The sequence below is a fragment of the Dunckerocampus dactyliophorus genome, chromosome 7 (genome assembly GCF_027744805.1).
Source record: "Dunckerocampus dactyliophorus isolate RoL2022-P2 chromosome 7, RoL_Ddac_1.1, whole genome shotgun sequence".
Classification (NCBI taxonomy): domain Eukaryota; kingdom Metazoa; phylum Chordata; class Actinopteri; order Syngnathiformes; family Syngnathidae; genus Dunckerocampus; species Dunckerocampus dactyliophorus.
This window is the reverse complement of record NC_072825.1, coordinates 26017030-26044764: the sequence shown is the minus strand read 5'-3', so window position 1 is coordinate 26044764 and position 27735 is coordinate 26017030. Positions and strand designations below refer to the sequence as shown.

Here is a 27735-nt window from a genome sequence, read left to right as displayed (position 1 = left end):
TAATACTTACTCTCTCCCCAAATGTACTTGCACTGTTTATCTTTGGTTTTGCATCTCCCATTAAAGCAGCGCCCCTACAGACACCAATAACAAGTCAGGAATATGCAAATATGTATTGGGTATTAGGTGAGGGCGGGTTGTCTCACCTGGTCCTTTTCACATGTGTAACCATCCATCTTATGCACATTTGGTGGACACTGTCAAAGCAAGACAAACGTTAAAACTTTGTTTGACGGTTTGGATGCTCAGCTGAGAGTGGAGATAATGCTCACCTGGCTGGAGTTTCCTGTGCAGTTTTCGGGAATGTCACAATCGTTCACAGCATCCCGGCACACAACACCCATGAATTCCATCTGAAGGAGCGCAGGAAGAACAGCAAGAGGACGTACGTACGTAAGGCGTATGGGCTCCTTTGATAAATACTGTGTGTAATCATTTTAACCAACATGGCTACAAGGTGTGAGAAAGAAGGTGTTAGTGTGAAATGTTTGTTACCTGGCAGTTATTGCAGCACAGTCCATTGCTACATTTAGAGCCTTGAGTCAGGGTGCACTTTTTACAGCAGTTCTCTCCCTCTTTGGCACACTCCTGTTACAACAGATAAAACATGATTCTTTTACACAGCATTTACTTTTCACATTACATCAGAAGTCTACCTGGGCAAGGTAGAACCATGCAGCAGCGTGCATCATTAGGCCAAGTGTGACACTGCATGTGTTTGTCGCTGCATAATTAGTCCATCACATAACTACTAATGATTATAAAGTTCGGAGCACCCGTCTAATTTGATAGCAACTTACTAGTGGGCTGCCACAGTCACATTCCTCGCCTGGCTCCACAAAACCATTTCCACATTCAGGAGGGTCCAGCAGCTAGAAGAAAAACAGAATGAAAAAAAGAGCACATACATAGCTCTATCAAGGCTTACTCTAAGACAGTGGTTCTTAACCTGGGTTCGGTGAGTCGGTCCCAGGGGTTCGGCGGAACCTCCGCCACGGAGGTTAAGACACACCGGACCCATCTTGTCAATTCGTAATGACACGCCCCGCTTAGCCATCATTGGCTGCCGATAATCGCATTACGTTGCTTGCCTTGGCCAATCAGTGCTGCGAAGAATTTAGTTCTCTCATGGTGCGTTCCAATTGTATTTGGAAGTCGGAATTTCCAAGTTCCGAGCGGGAACACCCGACTGAAATGCCCGCCGAAGTCGGAATGTTCAACTTGGAAGTCAGAGCATCCACACTACCTCTGAGTTAACAATCAATGATGGCTGCCTCGTGTGTAAACGATAAATAATCAGTAAATAATTTATAAAAAATATTGCGAGAGTGTAAAGTTTTTCTGACTTGGCAACTGGAACGCTTTTAACTCGGAGATCACGTCACTCTCAGTCCGACTTCCCGTTCCGAGTACAAATGCAACGCACCATCAAGTAGTCAACGTGTGACTGATGTGGTAGTACGTCGTGTGATTTCGTTCTTAATATTTTAAACCATACTAACTATGTCGAGCAAAAAAAGAAAGTGGTGGGACGAATATGTACAGCATGGATTCACATGTATCACGGACCATGATGGGAGTCAGCGTTCTGTCTCCGTCATTTTGTGCACCAGTAAACAAACATTTACATATAAACAAACATATACCTACGTCTTGAATTCGAACAAAAAATTATATTTTATTTTTCACTAAAGAAGGGTTCGGTGAATGGGCATGTGAAATTGATGGGGTTCGGTACCCCCAACAAGGTTAAGAACCACTGCTCTAAGAGGGGGAAAATGTTTATCCAGATCCTACTTCGGAGGATTAGATATATATAATAATATTTCAAAATATATTTTACTGGAGTGTCACAAGAAAAGATTAAAACATGACAATATTTCTCCTTTAGAGAAAATCTGTCACACGGAAACAGGGTATTCAGAAGTCTATCAGACTGTGAACTACGGTATTGCTACAGTGAATAATAGTACACGTAACATGGAAGTGGCAATGCGCAAGGCAAGATTGGAAGTGCACATTAAGTGCTTTACGCACATTATAAACCTTGCAATCCTACCTGCACGCTGTCACTCGCTCACGACGTGTGACTGTATTTTCTGTCGGAGTTCAAAAGCTGCTGCGGGGTTAATGTCCAAGCAGACACTGTAGTAACTCTACATTTGATCAAAGTTACTTAAAATTTGTCAGATAAATATCGGCTCGTCAACGTGAGTCCAATATCGTGTATCGTCTCGTGAGCTGAGTGTATTGTGGCACTCCAATATTCAATAAATATGAATATGATTAAAGATAATAAAAAGGAAAAATAAATATGAATAATAATGATACAATGAGACTTTAAAAAATGATAGTAATTTGACGGTATGGAATTTAAGACATACCTTCAGGGGCTGGTTGAACAAACACGCTCCTCCGCCACTGTTTAGGAAGTTGTAGTATTCCTCCACATTGCAGTCAGAGAACTTCTTGGGCAGGTAGAAGCTGTTCAGCACAACCACAGTATACTAGTATCATGTGGTTACCACAGCGACAGGCAGACAACACTGTTTGGGGGGGGGGGGGGGGGGGGGGTTAACTCTCTGAAACACTCTACAGGATGAGATAAAATCCAGTCCATCATTACCTGCTAGATGTCACAATAAGGCACAGATCCCATATCATGAATGTGCAGGAATACTCACAGTTGAGGAGATCCTTACCACAACCTGGATTTAGAGTACACCTAAAATTGTGAGGTTTGGCTGTGGGGATTGATGGATTCTTTTGGGAGTTTTGTATTGGGTAATGAATCTTAACAGAGGTGGTGGAGGATCCTAATTTGAACAGTTGTTGCATCCACTTTCAAGTCATTTCGCTTAATCCTCATAACAGAAAGGGAATAGAATAATAGAAGTCTGACTGGACATCCATCCATCCACAAGTAAGTATTTGCTTTTATTCAATATAAGAGCGACAGGTGCAATAACTCACTAAGAGCTCAGCCAGACCGAGACCAAGTAAAGCAGAGTGCGATAGCTACTTTCATGGTGGAAGCGCACTACAATACTGTTTCCTCACATTGTTGCATAAAATATTTGTAAAAATGTTTTAATTCCCTGGACACAAAACGGGATGCAAGTCCAAAAATGTGGTTCGTATTGATAGCATGTAACATCTGACCTCACCCACCCAACATCTCGATCATTTAATTCAAGTAGAATTAAATAAGCCCTGCTTCTTCCTACTCATGTTTGGACATCTTGAAGTGTGCAAACGTAAACTTTGTTAGGCGTGTTGGAAGTAAACTGTACCATTAAGTGTGTTGCTTTGACCAATGAACAATAATCCATGGAAGTCTGATGAGAAAACACACAAAAATCTTCCCTTTGACCTCAGCTACCTCCGCCATGTTGTATCAGCTATGATTCCATACCAACGAGATTCATGTTTTGACACAGTTGACATTAGGTAAACCTGTGAAAATAGAACGTTCACACATGCACGGCGCTGTGGAGTAAAAAAGAAGCTTGCGTCAATGGACATGACTGTGTTTGCACATTGAATACAAATGTCTGAAATACCACAATCGTGTTGATTTGCGAGAGAAAGAGAGAGAGCGCACCAGAAGACAGGTGACAGAGTGCAGAGGTGCTCGTCCTCTGTCACGTGACCTCCTGACGTTTTAGGATAGATGGCAAGTGTACTAAAGGAGCCCAATCGAGTGGGAAGTAGTGTACCACACATTTAAAGGGATACGTGTTAATTTACCATGAGACTGACATTGCAGACAGTATCAATCGATTACACATGGACGAGACAAGTGATGGAAAGTGATGAAGGGTCCAATGGGAGAAGTGAAGCTATCTTCTAAAATAAACAAATGAGCAGAAATTAAACAACTGACTCATGTAAGATACACACACATTCGTCGGCGACGCCATTAATTACACCTGTTCAATCTATTAAGATCCAAAACAACGATGTTGCCTTTCCAAAGATAATAATGCTCACTTGGTTGCAGTTTGAAGTGATGTAGACCTACATTTTAATATGTAAAATGTATGTATGTAAAATGTTAGAAAATTAAATATTACCTTTGTGAAGGCAGAATTGTCATATTGGATCTCAACAGCCTGGTGATTAGGTGTACCTAATGAAGTGTCAGCTGGGCGTAAACTTGAACAACGTAGGTGGAGCGTTAATGTTCAACATGATGATGACAAATACAGCCCGTGTGGAGGAAACTTTGAATGGCCATCAAACTGCATTAGTTCGCATCATTTGAACAAAACACAGACTTTTGCAGCGGCTGTCGAAATGCGGCGAGAAAGGTTGTGGTGGCTTACAACCGTTCTCCCAAAGGAGCACAAGCAATGTTCTAGCCAGGCTACTGCTCACCTGCTGTCCCATTTGGGATAGACGGGGAATGCAAGAAGTTTTTAAGAGGAGGGGTATTTACAGAAATGCACAACACATAAGACAGTGATGCAAAGGGTTTTAAGTTCCACAGTGGCACAAAGAAAGTGGATGTGTACTGACATCATGAACAGAACACAAAACAGTGCGTCATCAAGTGTTTAAATAGGTGCTGAAGTACCATTAACAAGTACAGTATAGAAAAAGGGCATGGGCTGACACCTACTGGTGAGTTCTTAAATTTCAGCAGGTCTAACGTGCACTCAAGAGTAAGAGCGAACAACTGAGGTATTATTATCAGGGATGGACTTACCATTAGGCACCGAGATTTCCAGGGGCCCCCGAACGTCTCATAAAAACTGATTATTGATATTTTTCTTCAATTTAACGTACTGTTTCAGTCTTAATTCACGTTCTTAAAATTACATCAAAATGCGTAATCTTTCATAAGCGTTTCGACCTCTGCCCTTCCCTTCTCATGCAACGGACTATTCCATGTTACTGCACATGTGCACAATGATTCCGGAAGACGGGAACGAAACAAACTTGTGTGGGCGCTGAGTTACCCACTGATCTGTATTATATATCTGGATAGCTCATTGGCGATGACTGGTGAAGCCACACGGCCGCCATATTGCTACTCGCAAGAAACACTTCTCGGGCAAGCTTTTGCATTCGTGGTGAACTTCTTTTATTAATTCAGATTGGACACAAATTTCGACTTAAGATGCCTGCATGTGCAGCTATTAACTGCACAAACCGCCAGATCAAAGGCTCTGGACGAACATTTCACCTGTAAGTATGATTGAAATGTAGATTTATGATTGATAATTTAATGGTTTTGCACTGTCGATCTCTCAGATATTTTCGATCGTGTAAAATTCCTCTGATTAAATGTATGTCCAGAATTGATACGTTTATATAGCTCTATAATAGCTAAGAGGAAATGTACGTACTTTTTTGTTATATCATGATATATGTATTTTTTTAAGGGACGAAGGTTGCGTTACTTGAAGGAATGGGAGAATCTCAGTGTTTCCGTGATGCTTACCAGGCATTGTATACAGTGCAGTTAGCAAGCCAGTTTGCATACGATTGACCCGGCATGACCCTTCATTTGGATAAACAACATTTATTATTTTTTTGCTGCTGAATGACTGACGTAAAAGGATTCATTCATATGATATGTTCTGGAAAATAATATTACTGAACATGCATACCGGTATGTTTGAGATTGCAAACAACGTATTGTCTTACCCAAAGCATATGGTTTTGTTTCAGTGTTGTTGTTTTTTCTGTGTGTGTGTGTGTGTGTGTGTGTGTGTGTGTGTTTATGGTTATTACACATTATGGTTATCACTTATTATTCCTGTGGTTTTTGTTCAAATATATTTCTGTATCAGAAAAGAGGTTATTTGTATTTCATAACACAAACAAAAAAAATCAGAAAAAAAATCAGAAAAATGTTAAATGATTTTAAAACTTGTCCAAAGTCACTATCTTTGATGATTCATATTTTGTACAGATGAGAGCATAGTGAATTGTATGCAAATAAGGAAAAAAAAGTAAAGGATCATGACCATGGATTTTAGTGGAAAAAGGGATGGGATATGCAGTTAAAATTAAAATCTCTTTCTAGAGGAGTAAAACTATGCATTGCTATAGGGGAGTGCTGAGCCAGGGCGCACAGTAGAATTTTGTCCCAAAGGCAATGAGAATTGGAAGGGGAAAAAGTACATTTAATATAGCCAAAAGATAGAGAATAACGTATCAAATCGTTTTTAAGGGACGAAGGTTGCGTTACTTGAAGGAATGGGAGAATGTCCCCGCTTTTTAATTTAAAATATAGATGTTCTGCGAGCCTCTTTATCTGCTTTGTAGACTATGTACGCTGTGCCAATGAAAGTCGCGAAGTGAGTAGTAAGATGGCGTCTCTTTGGCTTCAGCGGCTTGCACGCCAGCGTGCGACGTATAAGCTATCCAGATATATTATACAGATCAGTGGGAGTTACCCCAGTAGTGATGGAAATTTCGGCTCTTTTTATGGAGCCGGTTGTTTTGGCTCGGTTCACTAAAAAGAGCAGGCTTTTTCGGCACTCAAGTGATTCCTCAGACTTTTTTGTTGTTTTAAATAATTTATCAAATTATGTGTATTGTATCAAATGAATTACCAATGTAAAAAATACATGTATTTAAAACTCAGTGAACAGCTGCAAGATATTATATTATATATATAATAATAATAATATATATTATAATGTTATATTATAAAAACAATGACCCTTCTCAATAGACAAATTAGGTCAAAGTAGGTCAAATCTTTTCATGCAATTTTCTCACGAACAAATCGTCTCTAAGAGCACCACAGCGTGTTTAACCCCGCCCCCCCTCGCCCTGCTAAGTGTGGACACAGCGACGCCGCCACACATCTTGACCAATGACGTTTGCGTTCAACACAAAAAAAGACAAGGGAAAAACTACCGGCAATCGGCTCCCAACGACGCGAACCGGTTCCTGTTGTTCATTTAAAAGAGTCGTCTCTTACAGCCGATTCGTTCGCGACCGACACATCACTATACCCCAGTGGAGCGGAGAACAGAAGATGGTGAGAGGAAAGCGAACAGTTTTTATCAAAACTGCTGAAGGAGTTAACCTTTTTCATAGTCACAACAAATGTAGACACGACGACAGCAGCACTGTTACTGTCAGTGTCAGCCGAGGAGAATGCATAGAGATGAAGCTGAGAGTGACGCCTTTCATCACAAATATGTGAGTATTAAAGTGGTAAATGATGTCGCTTTATGTTCTTAGCAGTTACAGTAAAAGCATTGAGATGATTCACTTGTTAGGTAATAATAATCCCCGAGGACGATTTGAAGGACTTTATCTGGTTCAGGAAGTAGAATTTTGTCATATTCACACTTGTAGATGATAAACATTCATATTTCAAATCGTTTTTTGCAGGGAATGTAAACATGGCTGTGTAACTAGCAGCTTAAGCTGACAGAAAACAAAAGCAGGAAAAAAAACACATACTCACATTTTGTAAAAATGTTTAAAAAAATAAAAAAAAAAAAGGATATGGAGGGCCCTAATGACTAGATACGCCCCTGATTTTTATACATTGTTGTGCTGTTCTGTTAATGTATTGAGAAACAAAAATTACATTAACTTACCCAACATCATCCATGATGCAGCCTGACCAGCGGTCGTCACATTTGCACTCCCCTTGAACAAGAGAAACACAATTGTTATGTATTTTTGTTTTAAATGTTTGCAAATAATGTGTCTTAGACAAATGAGGGATTAGAACGTACCATTAAGGATCCTCTTCTTGTCGGAGAAGATGCCGATGTTCTGCCCCAGGGACTGAGCCAGAGTTATGGCCATCTCATCTGTTTTTCCAAACTGGTGGGGAAACACAAATGGACAATAATCCTAATAAGTCTGGCAGAGAAGATAAACATAGGACAAAGAGAGTGCTCACTATGGCGCTCTGTGTGGGCTATTATTATTATTATCGACAAATTAACATCCCGATTAGGTGCACTCATCCCAAAGTTTACCTCATTGACTCCCCCCCCTTTAGAGAGGGAGCACACTCCTCCTATGTAGGAAGCTCCCCCCCAGCTGCTGTGAAAGCGATTTCCTCTGAGGAGAAGAAACCAAATGTAAACCAAAGTAAAAAAGTCAGCAGTGTACAGCTGCTAAAAATGGATGGTGCAGTGGAACCCTTTTAAGTCGACACCCCTCGGTCTGGCTGACTCGCGTCGACATAAGCGGTCGTCGACATAACAAACTGAAACTAGCTATTGCTTGCCTTGCACTTTTACTTGTGAAACTACGGTAGTTTGTTAGTTTGCTGTTAACAAAAGCGGTCAATCATGTATGTCCACGTAGACTTATGGGGACACTTTTTAGTACTGTAATAAGAAGAACACGGTGAAACAGGACTTGATCCAGCTAGACAGGTTGTCAACTTAAACGGGTTCCACTGTCCTCTGCATAAAATGTGTGTAATTCTTACATGGTCAAAGCCATATTTTTGCAACACTCTTATATTCAAGCTGAAAGCCTATACTGTAATCACATCATCATTGGTTTTATTTCAATCATTTCTAGTATTGCGACTCACGAGAAGAGGTGTACAGAATCGCATCGCTCCGTGATGAAGTCCTTTCGGTACTTCATGAACTCCCTCAGGGTCACCATGGGGTCGTCGTCGATGTTGAATTTGTTGTCGGCGGACCATGTTTCCATGGCAACCAGCACAATGCGCGTATTCAGCTGTTCCTTGAAAATCTGGGAATTCAAAGTTCGATGATTAAAGGTCCTCTACTTTGCAAAATAGATTTGAAAATAATTTTATAACAGTTATATGTCCTTAGAGCCTGTTTATGAGCACCAAACCTGAGGAAAATCTATCATCTCCCAATTGTTTGCTCCACTTTTACACGGGTCCATGGTGTAATGACCAGCGATGCCGGTGACGCGTTACTTTGTTACTTACATGTACTCTAAAATGACCACTTTGTCCAGTAACCAGTAATCTAACCCATTACTATTCCCAAACAAGTAATCAGATTAAAATTATTTATCCAAGCCAGTGTGCGTTATTATTTTTCCTCAGTAAAAACACATACTTGCATACTTGCTTTGCTTTCTTCTTGTGTCTCAGGGAGTGATGTCATACATGTGGTAACACACAACTTCAGCATGAGGACAACTCACATGTAGCAACACACAGCAAACAACACAATAGAGGGAGGAGAGAGATGGGCATTTTCTAGCGGAAAATACAGCTGTTATTTTGAGCAGGGGTGGCCAACTCATCCATCTTTGGGACTTTGTCAGTCGATCGCGGAAATATTTGGAAATATAAATGCATTATCACATCAGTGCCCTCCCCTCCCGGAGAGTGACCGACAGGCACGCTTTATGACCACTGAACACGCCGGTATGCCTCCCGGCTCAACAGCTACACCCCCCGCCAGTCCGTCTCCTTTCAACCACCGCCGCTCGCATGAAACAGTAATCCATCAAGCCATATTGAGCTGTGATTTGCCCTCGCTCAACCCTAAGTGCCACAAAAGCAGGTGTGCCCAAAGTGCAGTCCAGGGGCCCTCCTTGGTCCCGTAGCTCATTTGTCAGTGGCCCGAGACACACTACAGAAACAAAATTAAACAAAACAGCAAAAATAGAGAAAAAGATGCAATGGAAAAAAGCTGAAATGTTGACACCAACAAGCAGTGATAACACAAAGCGTTGTCTTTACATACTGTATGTATCACTTTTTAAAAACCTTTCTGCAAAATAAAAAAATAAGTTCAATAAAGCAACTAAATTACTTATTTACCCCATGCATACACTCACCATATCACGGAGGACAGATTTGAAAAAAAAAAGAGGCTTCAATACACATCTTAAAATAAAGCCTGCCAACTATCCGTCAGTCAGCTACAAACATGGGAGCTGTAAGTTCATCATTTTGTAATTGTCCATTGAATAGACTAACCTAGCGTGATGTTGCTGATAAAATGTGAGTGTAATATTCACACTGTAGCTCACATAGCTATGCTAGTGTTGCTAACGTTTGTGTCTTAATGTTACATTGTTGTATGTGATATATGGCACCTGTTACGTTGGACAAGTGCAAGCTTACAGTGTATTTGTGAAAAGTGGATCAAAGTGCACAACAGAGCTTCTTGGAGACACACACTCATTTACCACAGCTCATTAGCATTAAAGCCACAGACACATTTAGTGCAGCTCATGAGCATAAAAGCCACAGACACAGGTGTTCCAGGTAAAACTTACTAAAAGTTTAAATTCCAGCAGTGAGGCTAGATTTTGGACAACACACTTCCAATACACGACTGTGGGACTTCTGAGAGGGATTGAGGTTGTTCCTGACGTAAACTATGATATAAAGTAAAGTGGTGCAATCGAGGTCCCGTTGCTCATCGGGCAAAAGGGAAACTCTACTCGCACATGGAAATCAATGGCGAATTTCCAAAGACAATCTGCATCATGTGATCTTTTTCAAGGCCGTGACAAAAAACCATGACCTTTCTCCGGAGCTTTACAAGCTGATCGCCTTACAGTCGTGACCCTGCAGGTCCGGTCGCATTTCAATAGCGAAGCACAGAAACAAACCATCAGGCAACTGTGATGACAGCTACTTTGTTACGCTGCTACACTCAGTCCTCAAACTGAACACTCATGAGTGGCTGGTTAATGGCTGTTTACAATGGAGAGTCAGCTTGGTTAAAAGACAAATCAGTGCTCAGCACCGATACCAGGAAATGCTTGTGGCGAGTTTTCCGAGAGGAGGATCAATACAATTCTTACCATGTCAGCCATATTGACCACTGACTTAGCATAGTTATTGGTGTGGCCGACACAGAGTCGATGCTTCTTGTACTGGAGTGAAACACAGAAGGGGAAAAAGAGACACTTAAGTGGAAAATATTATATTAATGACAAAATATTTACATGCTGATTATTACATTAGCTCTAGTTGCCTGTGTTTTGACATTTTAATGTCCATAAAAAGCAAGAACTAAACATACAGTGGTGTGAAAAAGTATTTGCCCCTTCCTGATTTCTTATTTTTTGCATGTTTGTCACACTTAATTGTTTCAGATCATCTAACAAATGTAAATATTAGTCAAAGACAACACAACTGAACACAAAATGCAGTTTTTAAATGAAACCTTTTATTTTTAAGGGAGAAAAAAAATCCAAACCTACATGGCCCTGTGTGAAAAAGTGATTGCCCCCTAAACCTAATGAGTGGTTGGGCCACACTTAGCAGCAACAACTGCAATCAAGCGTTTGTGATAACTTGCAATGAGTCTCTTACAGCGCTGTGGAGGAATTTTGGCCCACTCATCTTTGCAGAATTGTTGTCATTCAGCCACATTGGAGGGTTTTCCAGCATGAAGCGCCTTTTTAAGGTCATGCCACAGCATCTCAATAGGATTCAGGTCAGGACTTTGACTAGGCCACTCCAAAGTCTTCATTTGGTTTTTCTTCAGCCATTCAGAGGTGGACTTGCTGGTGTGTTTTGGATCATTGTCCTGCTGCAGAACCCAAGTTGGTTTCAGCTTTAGGTCACCAACAGATGGTCGGACATTCTCCTTCAGGATTTTTTGGTAGACAGCAGAATTCATGGTTCCATTTATCACTGCAAGTCTTCCAGGTCCTGAAGCAGCAAAACAGCCCAAGACCATCACACTACCACCACCATATTTTACTGTTGGTATGATGTTCTTTTTCTGAAATGCGGCGCTACTTTTACATCAGATGTAATGGAACACACACCTTCCAAAAATTCAACTTTTGTCTCATCAGATCACAGACTATTTTCCCAAAGGGTTCATCAAGATCCTGGCAAAATTGAAATGAACCTTAATGTTCTTTTTGTTCAGCAGTGTTTTTTGTGTAACCCGCCCTGCTTCACACTGCCCGCTCCGGGGCTTGAACACAGGACCTTCCCAATGGGAGACGAGAGTGCTGACCACACGGCCAAAAGCCCAGACTGTCCACCGCGTATTCAACGCAGCTCTCAAGGCAGAGGGAGTGAGGTTCACCAACATACATTTGCACAGCCTCACAGGCTGGTATCCGTTACGCATGCAGGTCGTTTTTGCCCAGTGTCTTTCTTATGGTGGAGTCATGAACACTGACCTTAACTGGAGCAAGTGAGGCCTGCAGTTCTTTGGATGTTGTTGTGGGGTCTTTTGTGACTTCTTAGGGGTAATTTTGGTTGGCCGGCCACTCCTGGGATGGTTCACCACTGTTGGTTGACTCACTGTCACAATGGCTGTGTTTTCATCATTTGTGGATAATGAGTCCCAAAGCTTGAGAAAATGACTTTATCACCTTTTCCAGACTGATTGACCTCAGTCTCAGTTAAGTTATGTTTTAACAGGGGGGATGACTTTTTCACACTGGGCCATGTAGGCTTGGAATTTGTTTTCTCGCTTAATAATACAAAGTTTCATTTAAAAACTGCATTTTGCGTTCAGTTGTGCTGTCATTGACCAATATTTGAATTTGTTTGATGGTCTGAAACATTTAAGTGTGACAAACATGCAAAAAAAGAAAAAAAAAAAAAAAGAAATCAGGAAGGGGCAAACACTTTTTCACACCACTGTATAGAGCAGCAGAGTACCACATTATGGTAAATTGTTACATCATGTTATCACACCAAAAAGTAAATGTTGACTCACAAACCCACAGTATATTTTTACTCCTCTGCTACCATAATTACCTCTGTACTATAAAAAATCATTACACTTTATGACACTTTTTTGTTGCAAAGACATACGTGGATCCAAAATGAAAGAAATTAAATATCAGATCATACTTTTGAAATAACATACCATTAAATGGTCATTGATCACCATCAGCTCGATGTATTTCGTCTCATCTTCAACACTTCGTGACATATGTGGAGCCTGAAAGGGAAAGGAAAACCCATTTTATTACATTTTTGAACTCATACATCCAAACACAAAGGTACACAAAGCTTAGTTTCCCAAAAACACATAAGAGCAGCTCGGGTACGTGAGAAAAGACGACGCAGGAGGTTAATATTTCATGGAAAGGAAGAGCTGGGAGGATGTGGAGGGCTGCTGTTTGGGAGAAAACTCTGCTCACCTTTTAGCTGTCTAATGAGACTGGACACAAAAATACCATAATGCTTATATATACCTCTCTCTTTTTTCTCCTGTGAACACCTCTTGACCCAGGAAATGGAGGGCTGGGAAAAGGTGGCTCTGGAAGGTCACCTAAAAGAAGTTAGTCCTATCAGTACTCTCAATCAAATACGACTGTCTTGATCCCACTTCCATGCAATACTCAAGCTTACCGGCGAGATCATGAAGAAGTCCGTCTGGTCCTCCTCCAGATTTGTATACCATATGAATGCCATCGTCCTCCTGAAGGACAAAAAGGTCAGTTATTGCCACAATGCTTTACTTGCACCAAAACTTTGCACTGTAACTTGAACCATAAGGAGGAACAGTCTCGAAAAGGCAAGGGATTGTTAACATTTACTGGCTATTAAGTGTTTTTATGGGACTTTACTGGCTTTGAATCAATGTTAACAACTTTTAATGGAGTCAACCATGTGCCTGATAAAAGGAGAATGGTGTAGATCAATTAATCCCAAGTCTGTGTTGCTTTGTGTCCCTGAATAAATTGTTTTTATTGACTACCAGTGACGTTGGAAGTTTGCGCACACACACACACAAATGCACTCTTTTTCTCGACAAATTACCCCAAATACAGATGTGAAACTGCAAAAAATACAAATAAATAATAATAACCAAAAATTATTGTATATTAAAATATCATACTTTAGTATGTAGTGGACCAGGATTTTGAAAGTATGAACTGTGAGAGCGACTTTGAAATTGGTTTACACCAAGGGTGTCCAGAATTCTTCCACTGAGGGATGTATACGGAAAAATTGCCACTGTATGTACACTGATCAAAAAAACAAAAGGAACACTAAAATAACACATCTTAATGAACGAAATATCCTAGAAGCGGCAAAGAAAATGGATGGATGGATGGATGGAAATACTTTGTTCTTTACATATTGTATTTGAATGTGCTGACAACAAAATCACACACAAAATTATCAATGAAAATCTAATTTATTATTATTGTTATTGGGAGTATCTTGTTGTCCCCCTATTGTCTATTCCATTTGCACAATAACATGTGAAATTGATTGTCAATCTGTGTTGCTTCCTAAGTGGACAGTTTGAGTTCACAGATGTGTGATTTACATTGTGATTGATTAAGTGTACCCTTTATTTTTTTTTAGCAGTTTAATTCTTTGAAGCTTTGGCGAGCTACCAGTAGCTCTTGAACCACCTTTTGGGAACCCCTGAAATACACTGCCCTAATTGATGAGTGGATACGACAACCTCACCACAGAGAAATGTTAAAAGAGATGGGAAAAACCCGAAATATTTATTAGCCAAACTCAACATTATTCCGTTAATGAAGCGCTCTTACACGTCTTTTCACGTACGCAAACCTGCGAGACAGCACCGTGGGGAAATCCCTCCCTGAACCTCTCTGATGCTACATCCTGTTGACTGCTCTCTATTGTACCTTAACGGCACTGGTTTGCTGTTCTTGTAGAGTAGAAAAAGCGACAAACGGAAATGCAACAACTTTTCACTATGAACACCATTGAGTTGCTGGAAAAATAAGGTACGATGGAGTCGGTCTTGCGTGTCTCATTTTCCGATTTTAAACCGTGTTTAGCCGCACAGGGAGGAGGACTCAACAGGTTGCAGAAGTGCACTGCTAACGCTTTAGCTTACTAACGCTAGCCGTTACAGTCGGGGTAGCAAAGCTGAATTTTATACTGAAACTACCTTTATAACGGGTGCTTCCTACGGCACACCGTGGATTTTATAACACTCAAATATAGTTAATTCTAACATTATGGGTTATGTGTCCGCTTGCTTACTGAGTAAACTTCACACAGGAGTTAGCTGGCGAGGCGGCTAAGCTAGCTGGAGGCAGGTGTGTAATACAGTAGTAACTGGCAGGATATGACGTCATTGATATCTTCCGCATTTTGATAATAAACAGTGAGCTAGATTAGGTCCGTTTTACTACTCCTGAGGGTAATTGAAGTTTACATAGTAATAGTAAAAAATTTAACCACATTATATGATTTAAAGGCCATATGACAAAAAATGTATTAAACCTGAATAGCACTCCTTGTGTGTAGTAGATGTAGAAGATAAAGAGCAAGTTTACACAGGAAAAAAACTGACATCTATTTGTATTCAATTGTTCACTTGTCTAGTCCTGGTGTGCTTTTTCCCTTTAGCAGACTCGACCACAGAGTCTGTTTGCTAATGAAATGAGAGCATTGTCTCAGGGACAGCTCATATTAGGTCAACCACCCTGTAGTGAATAGAACTGCAAAGTGGGGGTGGGCTAAAGCTAGGTCAGCCTGTGCCTTACTTCACCATCGCTACATCAGGTGATCTACTCAATCCAAAATGAGGCTATTATAGTAACTATTTTGTCTGGCTTCTATCTCCTCTAGGTACTTGCTTTTTTTCTCCTTTGTGGTCGGCAGCTCCTCTCAGCAACGACGACAAAAACACCATGTCTTGCCGGGACATCCACGCCACCAACGCCTTTGCCTTCTTCATAGCCTTCGTGTCTGTGGCCGGTATGACTGTAGCAGCCCTAATCCCTCAGTGGCGTGTGACCAGACTGGTCACCTTCAATCGCAATGCCAAGAACATCAGCGTTTATGATGGGCTGTGGGCGAAATGCGTCAAGCAGGATGGCTATTCGGGATGCTACTTCTATGACTCAGAGGTACGACGGTGAAGTTCTCTGTTTTACAGTGGCTACAGAACATGAGCATATGCCTGTTAGGTTAGGTTTACCTAAAGCTAATCAACAAATTATTTTTAAACATTTTGTCAAATTCAGCTGTATGTTTACACACTTTAATATTAATACTTTGTTGAAGCACTTTTTGTTTTAATGACAGCATTCAGTCTTAAAGGAAAACTTATTTTTTTTTATTTTTCCCATTCACAATTCTTACGTGAGACATAACCATGTCTTTCTCTTTTCTGTGCGTTCTAAAGATATAAAAGCTATACTTGGACAGGAACTTAAAATATCTCTATATGCGGATGATGTCATTCTTTTTCTAACATTTCTTTACTAGTATTCCAAATTTGGTTAAATACATAAACATGTTTGGACAATTCTCTCTATATTATTTTTTAATAAGGAAGAAAGGTCAAACCCAATTATAAAAACTCCATTCATCAATGCCAAGGAGAGATTTACATATCTTGGGGTAAAGATTACACCTTTAATTCAAACAATTGTCCCTTCAAATTATGATCCCTTAATTGGAGGTATAAAATACACAATTGCTCGTTGGCTGACCATGCCTGTATCAATAATTGGCTGTACAAATATAATAAAAATGAGTGTATTGCCTAATTCTCTATATTTATTTCAGTTGGTCCCTTTGCCCTTGTCAACTACATTCTTTAAAGCAATTGATAGCATTTTTAGTACATTCATTTGGAAGTCGAGCTTGAGCTTGGGTTACTGTTCCTCCCCTACCTCCCTCCCCAAACCAAAGGCCCTGAAAAAAAAAGACAAAAAATCCCTTCCTGAAGACTACCATTGTTTGGTATAAGGCTCAGCATCATATTAAAGATCCTGTGCTTCTCAAAGCTCTCAATTCGCCCCCTTGTGGGTAAATATCAAGTTTACAGTAGGAGGGGATGATGGAGGTTTTAAAATCTGGGCAGGGTGTTAGGAAAGTTGGTGATTTGTACATGAACAATACATTACTTATATTTGAAGAGCTTACTTGGAAATACCAAATCCCCCAAAACCACTTCTTTAAATAATTGAAAATCTTCAAAATACAGATATATTAACGTGGAATGCTGCTCTTTCGCATCTGGAGCATCTTACAATTTTGTATCTTAAAGGAAAGGGTCACAGTACTTTCTCTTATTCATCTTGATGTCTTACGACGAGGAGTCCTCTACTGATGAGTTAGAAGCGTGGAACTCGGACTTTGAGGAGAGTATATCGGAGGAGGATTGCCGAAGAACTAAGTTACTGGCGTAGTGACATCTTAGCTGGCTAGCGACTAGCTTCACCACACACACACTACCGAACGGTGACGCTACATACAGGAGCTGCCGCCACTGCTGCTGTGTTTTTGTTTTTGAATTTGTAAAAGTTAATGCTGGCTGTAGCGTTTCTTTCTATGTTTCTATGTGAAATCATTGCGCCCGGGAAGGACGTTCCGGTAATGCTTAAAATGACCAAAATACGGCAAAATACTGTATTACATGTTGTCATGGATGTGCCTGTTACTACAGCACAGTCATAGCATGTATATAATACCATAAAACCTTTTTTTGGAGGTGTTTTAATAGCGGTCTTTCTAGGTGGAATAGGTGTGTCTTATTACGTGCATTAATTACCTGCCTCTTTTTAGTTGTTTTTATATCTTTAGAACGCACAGAAAAGAGAACGACATATGTGTTCATGTCTTACATGAGGATTGTGGATGATGGGCAAAATTCCCAAACAAGTGCAGTTTTCCTTTACTGGGTAGGAACATTGTACAGTATTTGTGTCTTTACTTTGTTCTATAACAGAACATCTCTCCCTTCATATTTCCAGTGGTACTCCAAAGTGGACCAGCTGGACCTGAGGCTCCTGCAGTTCTGCTTGCCTGCAGGTTTAGGCTTCGGCTTGATGGCCTTGCTGCTGTGCATGGCCGGCATGTGTAAAACCTGCTGCTGCTCAGACAAGCCTGAACCGGACATTAAAAGCATCCGCTTCTTGGTGAACAGCGCGGGCTGTCACCTGGTGGCAGGGATGTTTCTCTTCCTGGGCGGCGCCATTGCCATCGCGCCCTCCGTGTGGTTCCTGTTCCGCACTAAGGAGCTGAACAACAGATATGACAACATTTTCTCTGACGGCTTTGCCGTGTACGTGTCCATCGGCTGCTCTGGGGGGCTGATGTTGGCCGCCCTGCTCATGTTCATGTGGTACTGCATGTGCAAAAAGTTGCCCTCTCCCTTCTGGTTGCCCCTTCCCTCAATGTCCACCTCCACGTCTACTCAGCCACTCACCGCTAACGGATTCCCCCCATCGCCAGTTTACGGCCCTCAGGTCCTCCCGCCACCTCAGGCCTACCCTCCCACGGTGATCGACACACAGACATATGTTCCGGCACAGGGATATGTGCAAAGTGTTGCCGCCCCCGCACCACCACAAGTGTACATGTCTCAGATTTCTGCTCCTGATGGGTACGGCTCAGAAGCGGGGGGCGGGCAGGCATACAGCTACGCACACTCTCAGATCTATGCACCCTCTCAGAGCTACGCACCCTCCCAGAGCTACGCACCCTCTCAAAGTTATGCACCCTCTCAAAGTTATGCACCCAGTTACGTCGGCCACCGCTACTCCACCCGCTCACGCACGTCTGCCATTGAGATTGACATTCCTGTGGTGACGCAGTAACAAAAATGAGGCACAAGTTAATTAGTCTCTTAAGAGGCTGATTAAATTGCTGATCATAGAAGTGAGCACCTGTCGAGAGCTTGAAGTGTTCTATGAAGGATGACATGTACAAAAGAACAAAGAGTAACGCTGTTGGTGCAAATGGTTCAAGTGTTTGTATATTTTTTAAAAAAGAAAACACTCAAATTCGTCCCCCCTAACTAGCCTTTTCACTGTTGCAGCCATGGGTGCCTAATAAGGAGCTGAATATACTACATCCATTGGAAGCCTTTACACTGGATGCCAAATAACTGCAAACTACTTCTCCTGTTACATTAAGTGCTCAAGATTCAAAAGTTTGTCACAATGCCATCAGAAAGATTTCTTGATGAAGGTGCTCGCTACCACAGCACTACTTTCGTGTAGCATGTATTGATCGTGTGAGCAGCTGTTAATAATGCACTAATATTAAGTACTAATGTGAGCAACTGTGCCACTTCACTCTGTAATGGATTGTTTAACTTGTATTTTGTTGTTACTGTAATGTGATCCAGACAAGCTGTCACACGGGTTAAATGATGATACTGTACATAATGATACATGTGGTAGAAAAAGTAGCTGCATCACTTAATGAAGAACATTCCTTTTTTTTTTTTTTTTTAAAGAACACACTAAGATTTTTATTGACTAATGTGCCTGACACTTTATTTTGTTATGAGGTCAATGAAAGAAATTAGTTTTTGTACACGTTTTTTCCTTATTAAAAACAAAATGTGATGTTTGTGTCATTTGTACCTTCACTTAGCACACCGATGGTCACATTTCTTCACACTCACCTTCATTTATAGTGAATTGCTGTACTAAGAACTGGGAGGGGGAGAGTGCTCATCAGCCTCACACACAACCTGTGAAGTTGTATTAAAATGGATATAAAGGTAGAAATGCAGTTTTAAATTAATTACATTACCGCTAATTATTTGACACGTTTGCATTGTGTGCTAGGGCATGAGCAACTATAACATCACCTTCCAACCACACTGGGGCCAAGACAGAGTAGTGTATTGGGGCCTAGGGCGTGCTTGAGCATGGGTCAGATTGCTTGGTGTGTGTGTGTGTGTGTGTGCCTCATGAAGGCATGAACATGCAAGCAGACAAGACAATAACTCCCTGACGTCTGGTCTGATCTTCTAAAATGATGTTAATAAATATTTATATGATCACAGCACTGTCTCGAGGGGGGGTGAACGTCAGACGTTGGTCTCCCTGGTGTTTACTAGTCTCATCTTTAAAGTGAGAATCTCAAACGGAACAGCCAGCAGCATAAAGCGCTGCTGTCTGCCTCTTTCATGATCACTTTTTAAAATTTTTTTTGCTGACATCAGCGGCTGGTGATTAAAAAAAGCTTCATTAGAGAAGTGCAGGACATGCGTTGCTGTTGTGTGTTAGCGCAGCACAATGCATTACTGCCGACTGACCAGCGTCGTCTTTGTTCCCCATCGGCCATCAGACGTTGCAGTGTGTGTGTAGGGGATGGAGATTAAGGCCCTAAACACAGATGGCTTTCATATGTTGGGCTACAAAGAGAAGTGGGCGGAGCTTGCGTTGCCACGGGACACGGCACCTCCTTGACTGGCTGACTGGCTGATGAATATAATGCAATGAGGTGTAACATGCTCTGGTTCTGGATGTGTGAATGAACTGGGACACCACCCCACCCCCCTGAACCCTCTTATCCCATAAGCTTAAAAAAAAAACAAACTGGCAACCCCCCAGTCACAACCTGCCACTAGTCATCTCCCCCACAAAAATCCACCATGGCACCACCGCATGGAACAACCAACAACCAACCCCCCTCACCCAGCTACACTCCCCCAGCCTCCTTCGTTCCCAAAAATCAGCACAATTGTCATTTTAGCTGAAGGTTCGTAAGACAAAGAACACCCACTTTGGCGACAGAGGCATGGAAAAAAAAACCCCTCTTGACCACTTGGGTTAAACAGGAAAAGTACGGGTGGGCGTATCTATTCAAATATCGACAGTGTCGATGCCAATGGTGTCAGTATCAGCTCGATACCAGCATGATGAGATCAATATTTTTCTGTACTGTCTGTGTGTTTTTGTTGTGGTGGTCTTGTTGGTACATAGTTTGTATTGTAATAAATATTGTCAAATTGTTCGCAAATAATTTTGTTGATCATTTTTTCTGTTTTCTTAAATTCTTTGTCATGTGTTGTTTTCTATTCAAACCGCCATCAACAAATTAAAAGGTAAAATCACAAAATTTTAAGCATGATTGTTCTGTCATGCTTGTTTTTTTATTATTATTTATCATTACACTGATTATTATATGGAATAATATGACATGGAAAGCAGGAAGTGAATAATATGTACTGTACTAGATGTGGAATGGATGGGGGGTGGGATTAAATAAACTTTGCTTCTTCCTACTCCTTTTGGACGTGGAACTGTGAAATGATTCATGAGATGTATTCCATTGGAAGCTTCATGTTCAAATAAAACTAAACCAAACCAAACCTTAGCTTTAGGTTTAACGCTGTGTGGCAGTTTGACTTTATTTTAGTTGTATTTAGTTCCATCATACAGTCGTTGGCTGTCTTTATTGACAGTTGACAGTTAGGAACATTAAAATGTTACTTACAAATTGCCTGTACAGACATAGACAATTTCAGAAGTAACCATAAAATGCCACAAGGTGCTCGTATCAAAATAATGTTTTATTTTATTTTTGTTTGAAGTTACATTATACAGCCATTGGTTGTCTTTACTCTTGACAGTTAAGAATGTTAAAATGCTACTGAATACCTGTAGAGACGTAGGACATTTCAGCAATAACTCTAAATGTCACCAGGTGACAGTATCGCATCAATGCTTTACTTTATTTTAGTTTTATTGAGTTACATCATACAGTGGTTGGTTGTCTTTATTCTTGAGAGTTAAGCATGTGACTGAAAACATTCCATGTACAGACATACAGATGATTTCAGCAATAACTCTAAATGTCACCAGGTGACAGTATCGCATCAATGCTTTACTTTATTTTAGTTTTATTGAGTTACATTATACAGTGGTTGGTTGTCTTTATTCTTGAGAGTTAAGCATGTGACTGAAAACCTTCCATGTACAGACATACAGATGATTTCAGCAATAACTAAAATGCCACACTAGGTGGAAAAAAAACGTTTTTCTTTCTTTATTTTTATTTACTTGCATTTAACAGTGGCTGGTTGTCTTTATTCTTGAGATTTAAGAATATTAAAATGTTACTGAATACTTGTACAGACATAGGCAATTTCAGCAATAAGTATTAAAGTGCCACCAGGTGACAGTATCACAATAAAGTATTACTTTTAGTTTTATTTTGTTACATTAGACAGTCGTTGGTTGTCTTTATTGACAGCTGACAGTCAGGAATGTTACAATGTTACTTAAAAATTGCCTGTACAGACATAGACAATTTCAGAAATATCCATACAATGCCACTAGGTGATAGTATCACTTTTACTTTATTTTAGTTTTATTTAGCTCCATTGGTTGTCTTTATTCTTGACAGTGAATCATGTGACTGAAAACATTACATGTACAGACATACAGATGATTTCAGCAATAACTCTAAAATGCCACACTAAGTGAAAATATTGCAACGCTTTTCTTTGTTTTAGTTTTATTTACTTACATTTTACAGTGGTTGGTTGTCTTGAGATTTTGGAATGTTAAAATATTACTGAATACCTGTGCACACAGGCAATTTCAGCATTAACGATTAAAATGTCACTAGGTGACAGTATCGCGACAATGTTTCACTTTATTTTAGTTTTATTTAGTTAAATTATACAGCGGTTGGTTGTCTTTATTCTTGATAATGTTAAAATGTTACTGAAAGCGTTGCCTGTACTGTTAATAAAGATTTTATAACTGGAAAAAGACAGATTATTTCTATTTACATTTGTTTTAATGTGAATTGTTTCATTATTTCACGCTTTAGACCAAATAATCACAGGCAGTGATGTGATGTTTTAATTTGTTTTTATTGAAATTGACGTTTTTCCAGCTCCTTGTCAGCAATGTTACCCTAATGTGTAACTTTAATTAATTTTTTTGTGTATTTTATCCCACCAGCTATGTGGTCAAAAGTTCTCAGAGGAGCAGGTGAGGTTGTTTTTTTTTTTTTTTAAACAACAAACAAAAAAAAAACAGGAAATATGGTATTTGCTGCGTATGCACAACAGCAGCATCTTTCCTCAAAGTGTGTGCAATCATATACAAGCAAACCTGGCAATGTGCACCTGCAACTTCACGTGAACTGCTCACTTATGCGCTTTGGAAAATCCCATACGTTACCTATAAACGTTTGCTTGTTGAGGACGCACTCTGCTAACGTCCTGACTTTATCGTGTCTGAAAGAAGGGGCAGATGGATTTACCATATGGCCGTCAGGAGTCATGCCGGCTCCATCTCAACACACGCCTCCTCCTCCTGTCGTGATTTTTGCTTGGATTACGTGATTTTTAATCCACATGAGAACAGACACGTTGGCGGTGCATCGCAGGCCTGGTAGTCAACATTGTTGTCTGTTCATTTCCGTGCAAGTCATTAGCCATCAGCTACATGCTATTTATGTTAGCATATGCTTAGACAAATGAAGTGTATATTTAATTGACTGTATTGCTGATATTGTACTGGACAGGAGTGGACACAGAAAGTTCAGCTTCTGGTTCCATGGTTATCATCACCCTTTACCCATTTGGCGGACAATGAAAATGCGCAGTGTGTTGGCAGCTTCTCTTCATTTTTACGCTAGTCGTTAGCTTTTAAGCTCTCAGCTACATGCTATGCATGTTAGCATCTGCTTGGTAAAACTGTTTTACAAACACGATATTTATTTTATTGTAGTGGTCTTTTTTTTCTTTTTACAGAGAAGACAGACTCTTTTCTATGTCGCAGTCAGCTCCATTTCTGGTTCTATGGTTATCATCAACCTTTACTCTTGGCAGACAAAAAATATGTGCCCTTTGTTGGCAAGCTTCTGTGGTCATTTTAATGCTAGCCATTAGCCATTATACTTTTGGCTACATGCTATTTATGTAGCATCAGCTTGTTAAAATAATTTCACGTAATTCATATATTTGTTTTTTTATTTTATTGGTCATATTTTACCAAGCAGACGGACCCTTTCCGATGCTACTACACCTTCCATTTCTGGTTCTATGTTTATCATCATATTTTACCTCTTTGCTTTCACTGGTACCCTACTGCGGTGGCATCCCCCCCCAAAAAAAGCAAAAGACTTGTGGATTTAATCCTTTAAATGCTCACTGAGCTGAAGTTCCCCATGATGATGTTTTCTTCAGCTTTTGAGGCAAATCTTTTGGCGAATTGTAGCAAATTCACAGCCATTTATTACTGTTCTTTCTGTGTGCTTTGTATAATTCAATTGCCAGCCAGGTCCACTGTATTTTTCAGCTTAAACACTGTACACTCTCATATAAAATACAGTGGATATTTTACATGTAATGACCAAACAAACAGTTGTACCTGCTCCGAAAAAAAACAGAATGTTATTAAATGTTACGGCCTATCTTTTATCCTTGAGACGCTCTCGCCTGCAAGGATCTAGAAGGTCGAGGATCTCCAAAGAGGTGCGGCTAATTTAAAATGGCTTTCTGCTCTTTTGAATAATTCACTCGTCTCCAGAAAACGCTGGAGAGGAGTGAAGCGAGAGGAGACAAGGCCGAGGAAAAAACAGCCTCTTCATTCAATTCTATGACAACCAATCGGATTGTTACATTTATTTGTGCTGCCCCTTCATCAGTGGACTCAGCATTTGCAGCGTTTATCTTCTCACCTTGATCAGTTTCTGGCTCTGGCATCGAAGCGTCATATAGGCGTGGACGCTGAGTAGCTCGCTAACAAGTATGGACATACTAGCACACCCCAAAGTCCATTACCTCGCTTATCTTGTCTCTTTTTGCTGATTAACAGTAGAAACGGACTCACATCTTGTGGCTATTTTAATTAGAGAGTCACACATACACACAATATCTCAAGCTCGGGGCGTCTCGAGGCAATCTGAGATCCGTCCTCTCCTCTCCTTTCGACCGTAATGCCTTTAATCGTTATTATCTAATTAGCTGAAGGCTTCTTTGCCGCAGGCTTTGTAACTGAGCACACTGAAAATTGGCAATGCCACCTTTGTGTGTGTGTGTGTGTGTGTGATGTGTAACAGACACATTTTTGTGCTATCATCCTCTCAGGACAATGGCTGACCCCTTTTATCAATCCTGTAATCCCATTTTTTCTTTGGTTGATTATCTGCTGCTAGCAGCGTCCATTAGCAGATTATTATTATTATTATTAACGGTACAGGTGTAAAAACTTACGTTGTTAGTCCTGCCCTCTCCTCCTGGCTCAATCAGGTAAGTGTGATTGCCATCAAAGAACATTCCACTGCAAGACAATGAAGAGAGTGAAGTCAAATCAGATTCAGTACAGTGTATGAGAGGACACGTCAACGTTTGCATTTGCAAATAACAGATTTTTTTTCACAAAATAAGGTACAATTAGAGAAACTCTGGAATTTTAAACTCCCCCCATCAGTTGTGTCTGTGCTGGTGGAAATACCCAACCGGCTACTGTGGTGCCACCGCGTTATTTCACTGGCACGCCTTTATTATGAAGGCCTGACTTTACCCGTCACAGGCTGTGCTAAGCCGAGTGCAGAGCGGACCGGAAGCTAAGATGCTCTGGGGGAGAATTTCATTTTTTTTGTTCCATGGAATTTAATATACGTTATAAATACGGGAAACTATTTAAAACGGGACGGCGCCAGGAAAGAAGGGCAAAATACGGCAATTTTTGGACAGGGAAGGACAGGCCCTCTCTAACCGACTGCAAAAACACTCATCCAAGGAGCTACAGCATCCACTCAGACATGGTTTCAGATCAAAACGGCAAAGTGTTTTATTGTTTCAGCCTCTCATCCACACGGGAACGGCGAACATTATTTCAAACGGCTTCCAGAGTGAGAAAATCTGAAAACACCGGCTTGTCGTTGCTGTGTCTACAGGCAATATGAGAACGACGACGTCACCGACCCACCGCCGCCGTGTGACCAAACCAACATAATATCTGAATATTTCGACGGACATGACTCACCCCAGTCGACATCATCCTCGGGTTTTGCTGTCTTCTACTCCATAATGACTCGCAGAAGTGATTCCACTTCTCGTAAGCCTTGAAAAGCGTAAGACGACGGACTTATGCGCATGCGTTCTTTCTTCTCCTGTGGTTTGGTGTGTCACGTGGTTCCGCCCACGTGTTTGTTCACGGCGCCACACGTAGGTGTGCCTTGTGTATTACATCGTTTCCACTCAGTGATTCGTTCCCGTCTGGATGGAACTATTTACTAATCTGGCGCAGTGTGGACACGGATTTTTTTTCAGCCTGACATAAAGAAAATTTCAGGAACATTCCCACGTGGGCGGGGCCTTAGATCCGCTATGAGTAGAGTGCTCTGCTGTTTTTTTTAAGCGCATACTGCAAAAGCGCAAGTCAAAGACGCTTAAAATGACAGGAACCCTCCGCTGTTCTTAAGCACATACGGCAAAAACTCAAGTCAAGGGTGTTTAATATGACAGGAGCGCTTGGCTCTTTTTAAGGACCTACTGCAAAAACACTCGTCTAAGATCCTGTAGTCTATATTACAGGCGTAACCACTCAACCACCTGGCCATGGACAACCGTCAGGAGCAATGATTGAATGAAAAAAGACACGTTTTTAAAAATTGTTTTGCAAATAACTACATTTAATGTTTTTCAAATACATATCAATGTTGGAAATAAAAGCTGTTTATTTTATAATGATATACTGTTAAAAAGCCTGTAGTTTTATTGTTTCATTGTTTCACGCAGCGTTCAGTACCAGCGGTCCTTGAACGCACCATAGTTGTGTGCCCGGAAACAAAGTGAAAGTCTCTCCAATGCTCCAATTCTCCCCAAAAAACCCAATGTGATCATTTTCTCTCTGCAAAACAAACTCCAGGCTCGTACCAATGGTGAGTCTATTCATTTTGTGCTTTTAATTGGATGTTGTTGGAAGCTACTTTTCTGATACTTTTGTTCAGTGCAGTCAGAGAAGATGGAATGCACAATGCTTTTAATGTGAAGGCCGTAAAGGAGCGTGTTGTTGGTAGTTCTTGTTTCATGTTAAGCTTGGAGTCAGCAGTCATTTTAATAGGACCCTTGGCTATATACTGTTTAAATAGTTAGTACTAAATAGTTACAAAAATAAAAAAAAAGGTAGGGGACCACTGCTTTAGCACAAAACTAACAAAAACGTGAGTCAACAATTCCTTACTATGACCAGTCGCTCAGCTGTTTTTAAGCACCAACTGCAAAAACGTCAAAGATCTTCTGCTGTATCGGTGTTTTTAATCCTTGGTGGTCCCAGGAAATGCTTTTCCAAGCCTTCACTTGCAGCTTTTGTGAAAACATCTTGGCTGGCTGACTTTCCAATGCGTCAGTACAAGTGGGTAAAATGCTTGACCGTCCTCAGACGGATAATATACGCACATGCGCTCCGCATGCGCACGTCACTGAGCACTTCTTTTAATAAGTCATAGATCAATTTCTCATTCAGCAGCTGGGTGAAGGTCTTTGGCTGCGTGTCTGCTGCCAGAGCCTGCCGTCATGAGAGCATGAGCACCTGAAGTGACCGCGCCACGCCCGTTAATTAACTTTATCTGAAGCTTTTAAGAGATTGGCTGCGTCCAAGTCAGGGATGTAAAGTCTGCACAAGCACGCAATTAGTCTCTGTTAACTCTCTTTTTGTGTCAAAATTGACATCTACCAAAAAGGACTACAAATGATCAATGAGTTAGTCACATACAGGAGAATTGTCTCTTTTTTGGTGTTTCCAAACGACTGTGCTCGTTACTTTTGTGTTTAACAACTTCATTGACAGGAAGAGGATGGTAAACACAGGCTGTGATAAAGCTCATTAAAACATTAAAGCGAATGCTGGCCAACTAGTTTTACACAATGTGTGTCTATATTAGGAAAAAAGATAACAGTCGTGTTTACCAGGATAAAAAAACAGTCCAACTGAGAAGGAACACGAGCCAACGGTGAACGATCTTCATCTGACATGACGGAAGAAGCGGACAGCAATATCCCCTCTGTTTGCGGTTAAGAGCTATTATTGCAGTGTAGGCTTAAGTTTCTGTGTGTGTCACACACACACACACACACACACACACACACACACACA

General features: G+C 40.7%; 2 protein-coding genes across 8 annotated transcripts in view; one reads left to right on the top strand and one right to left on the bottom strand.

The window, feature by feature from the left end:
- adam22 (ADAM metallopeptidase domain 22) overlaps nt 1-27735 on the bottom strand; it is a 92075-nt gene that overhangs the window by 22143 nt on the left and 42197 nt on the right. For all 6 annotated transcript variants that reach the window (XR_008572059.1, XM_054782208.1, XM_054782210.1 and 3 more), the window contains exons 6-20: nt 24849-24915; nt 13277-13346; nt 13120-13196; nt 12789-12863; nt 10750-10821; nt 8534-8700; nt 7965-8049; nt 7716-7806; nt 7575-7626; nt 2385-2484; nt 801-872; nt 496-588; nt 273-353; nt 147-197; nt 11-74 (exon numbers count right to left, since the gene is read on the bottom strand). Coding sequence is in view for 5 of the 6 variants with exons in the window: in XM_054782208.1 (XP_054638183.1) it covers nt 11-74; nt 147-197; nt 273-353; nt 496-588; nt 801-872; nt 2385-2484; nt 7575-7626; nt 7716-7806; nt 7965-8049; nt 8534-8700; nt 10750-10821; nt 12789-12863; nt 13120-13196; nt 13277-13346; nt 24849-24915 (1217 nt within the window). In the remaining variant the exon portion in view is untranslated. The remainder of the gene's footprint in view (nt 1-10; nt 75-146; nt 198-272; nt 354-495; nt 589-800; nt 873-2384; nt 2485-7574; nt 7627-7715; nt 7807-7964; nt 8050-8533; nt 8701-10749; nt 10822-12788; nt 12864-13119; nt 13197-13276; nt 13347-24848; nt 24916-27735) is intronic.
- Nucleotides 13150-19117, top strand: cldn12 (claudin 12). 2 transcript variants are annotated; one of them, XM_054782222.1, is made up of 3 exons: nt 13150-13361; nt 15491-15771; nt 17626-19117. In XM_054782222.1, the coding sequence occupies exons 2-3, from the start codon at nt 15553-15555 to the stop codon at nt 18469-18471; spliced, it is 1065 nt and encodes a 354-aa protein (XP_054638197.1). In that variant the 5' UTR covers nt 13150-13361; nt 15491-15552; the 3' UTR covers nt 18472-19117. The 2 variants fall into 2 exon arrangements, with proteins under 2 accessions (XP_054638197.1, XP_054638196.1); XM_054782221.1 differs by lacking the exon at nt 13150-13361 and adding an exon at nt 14492-14637.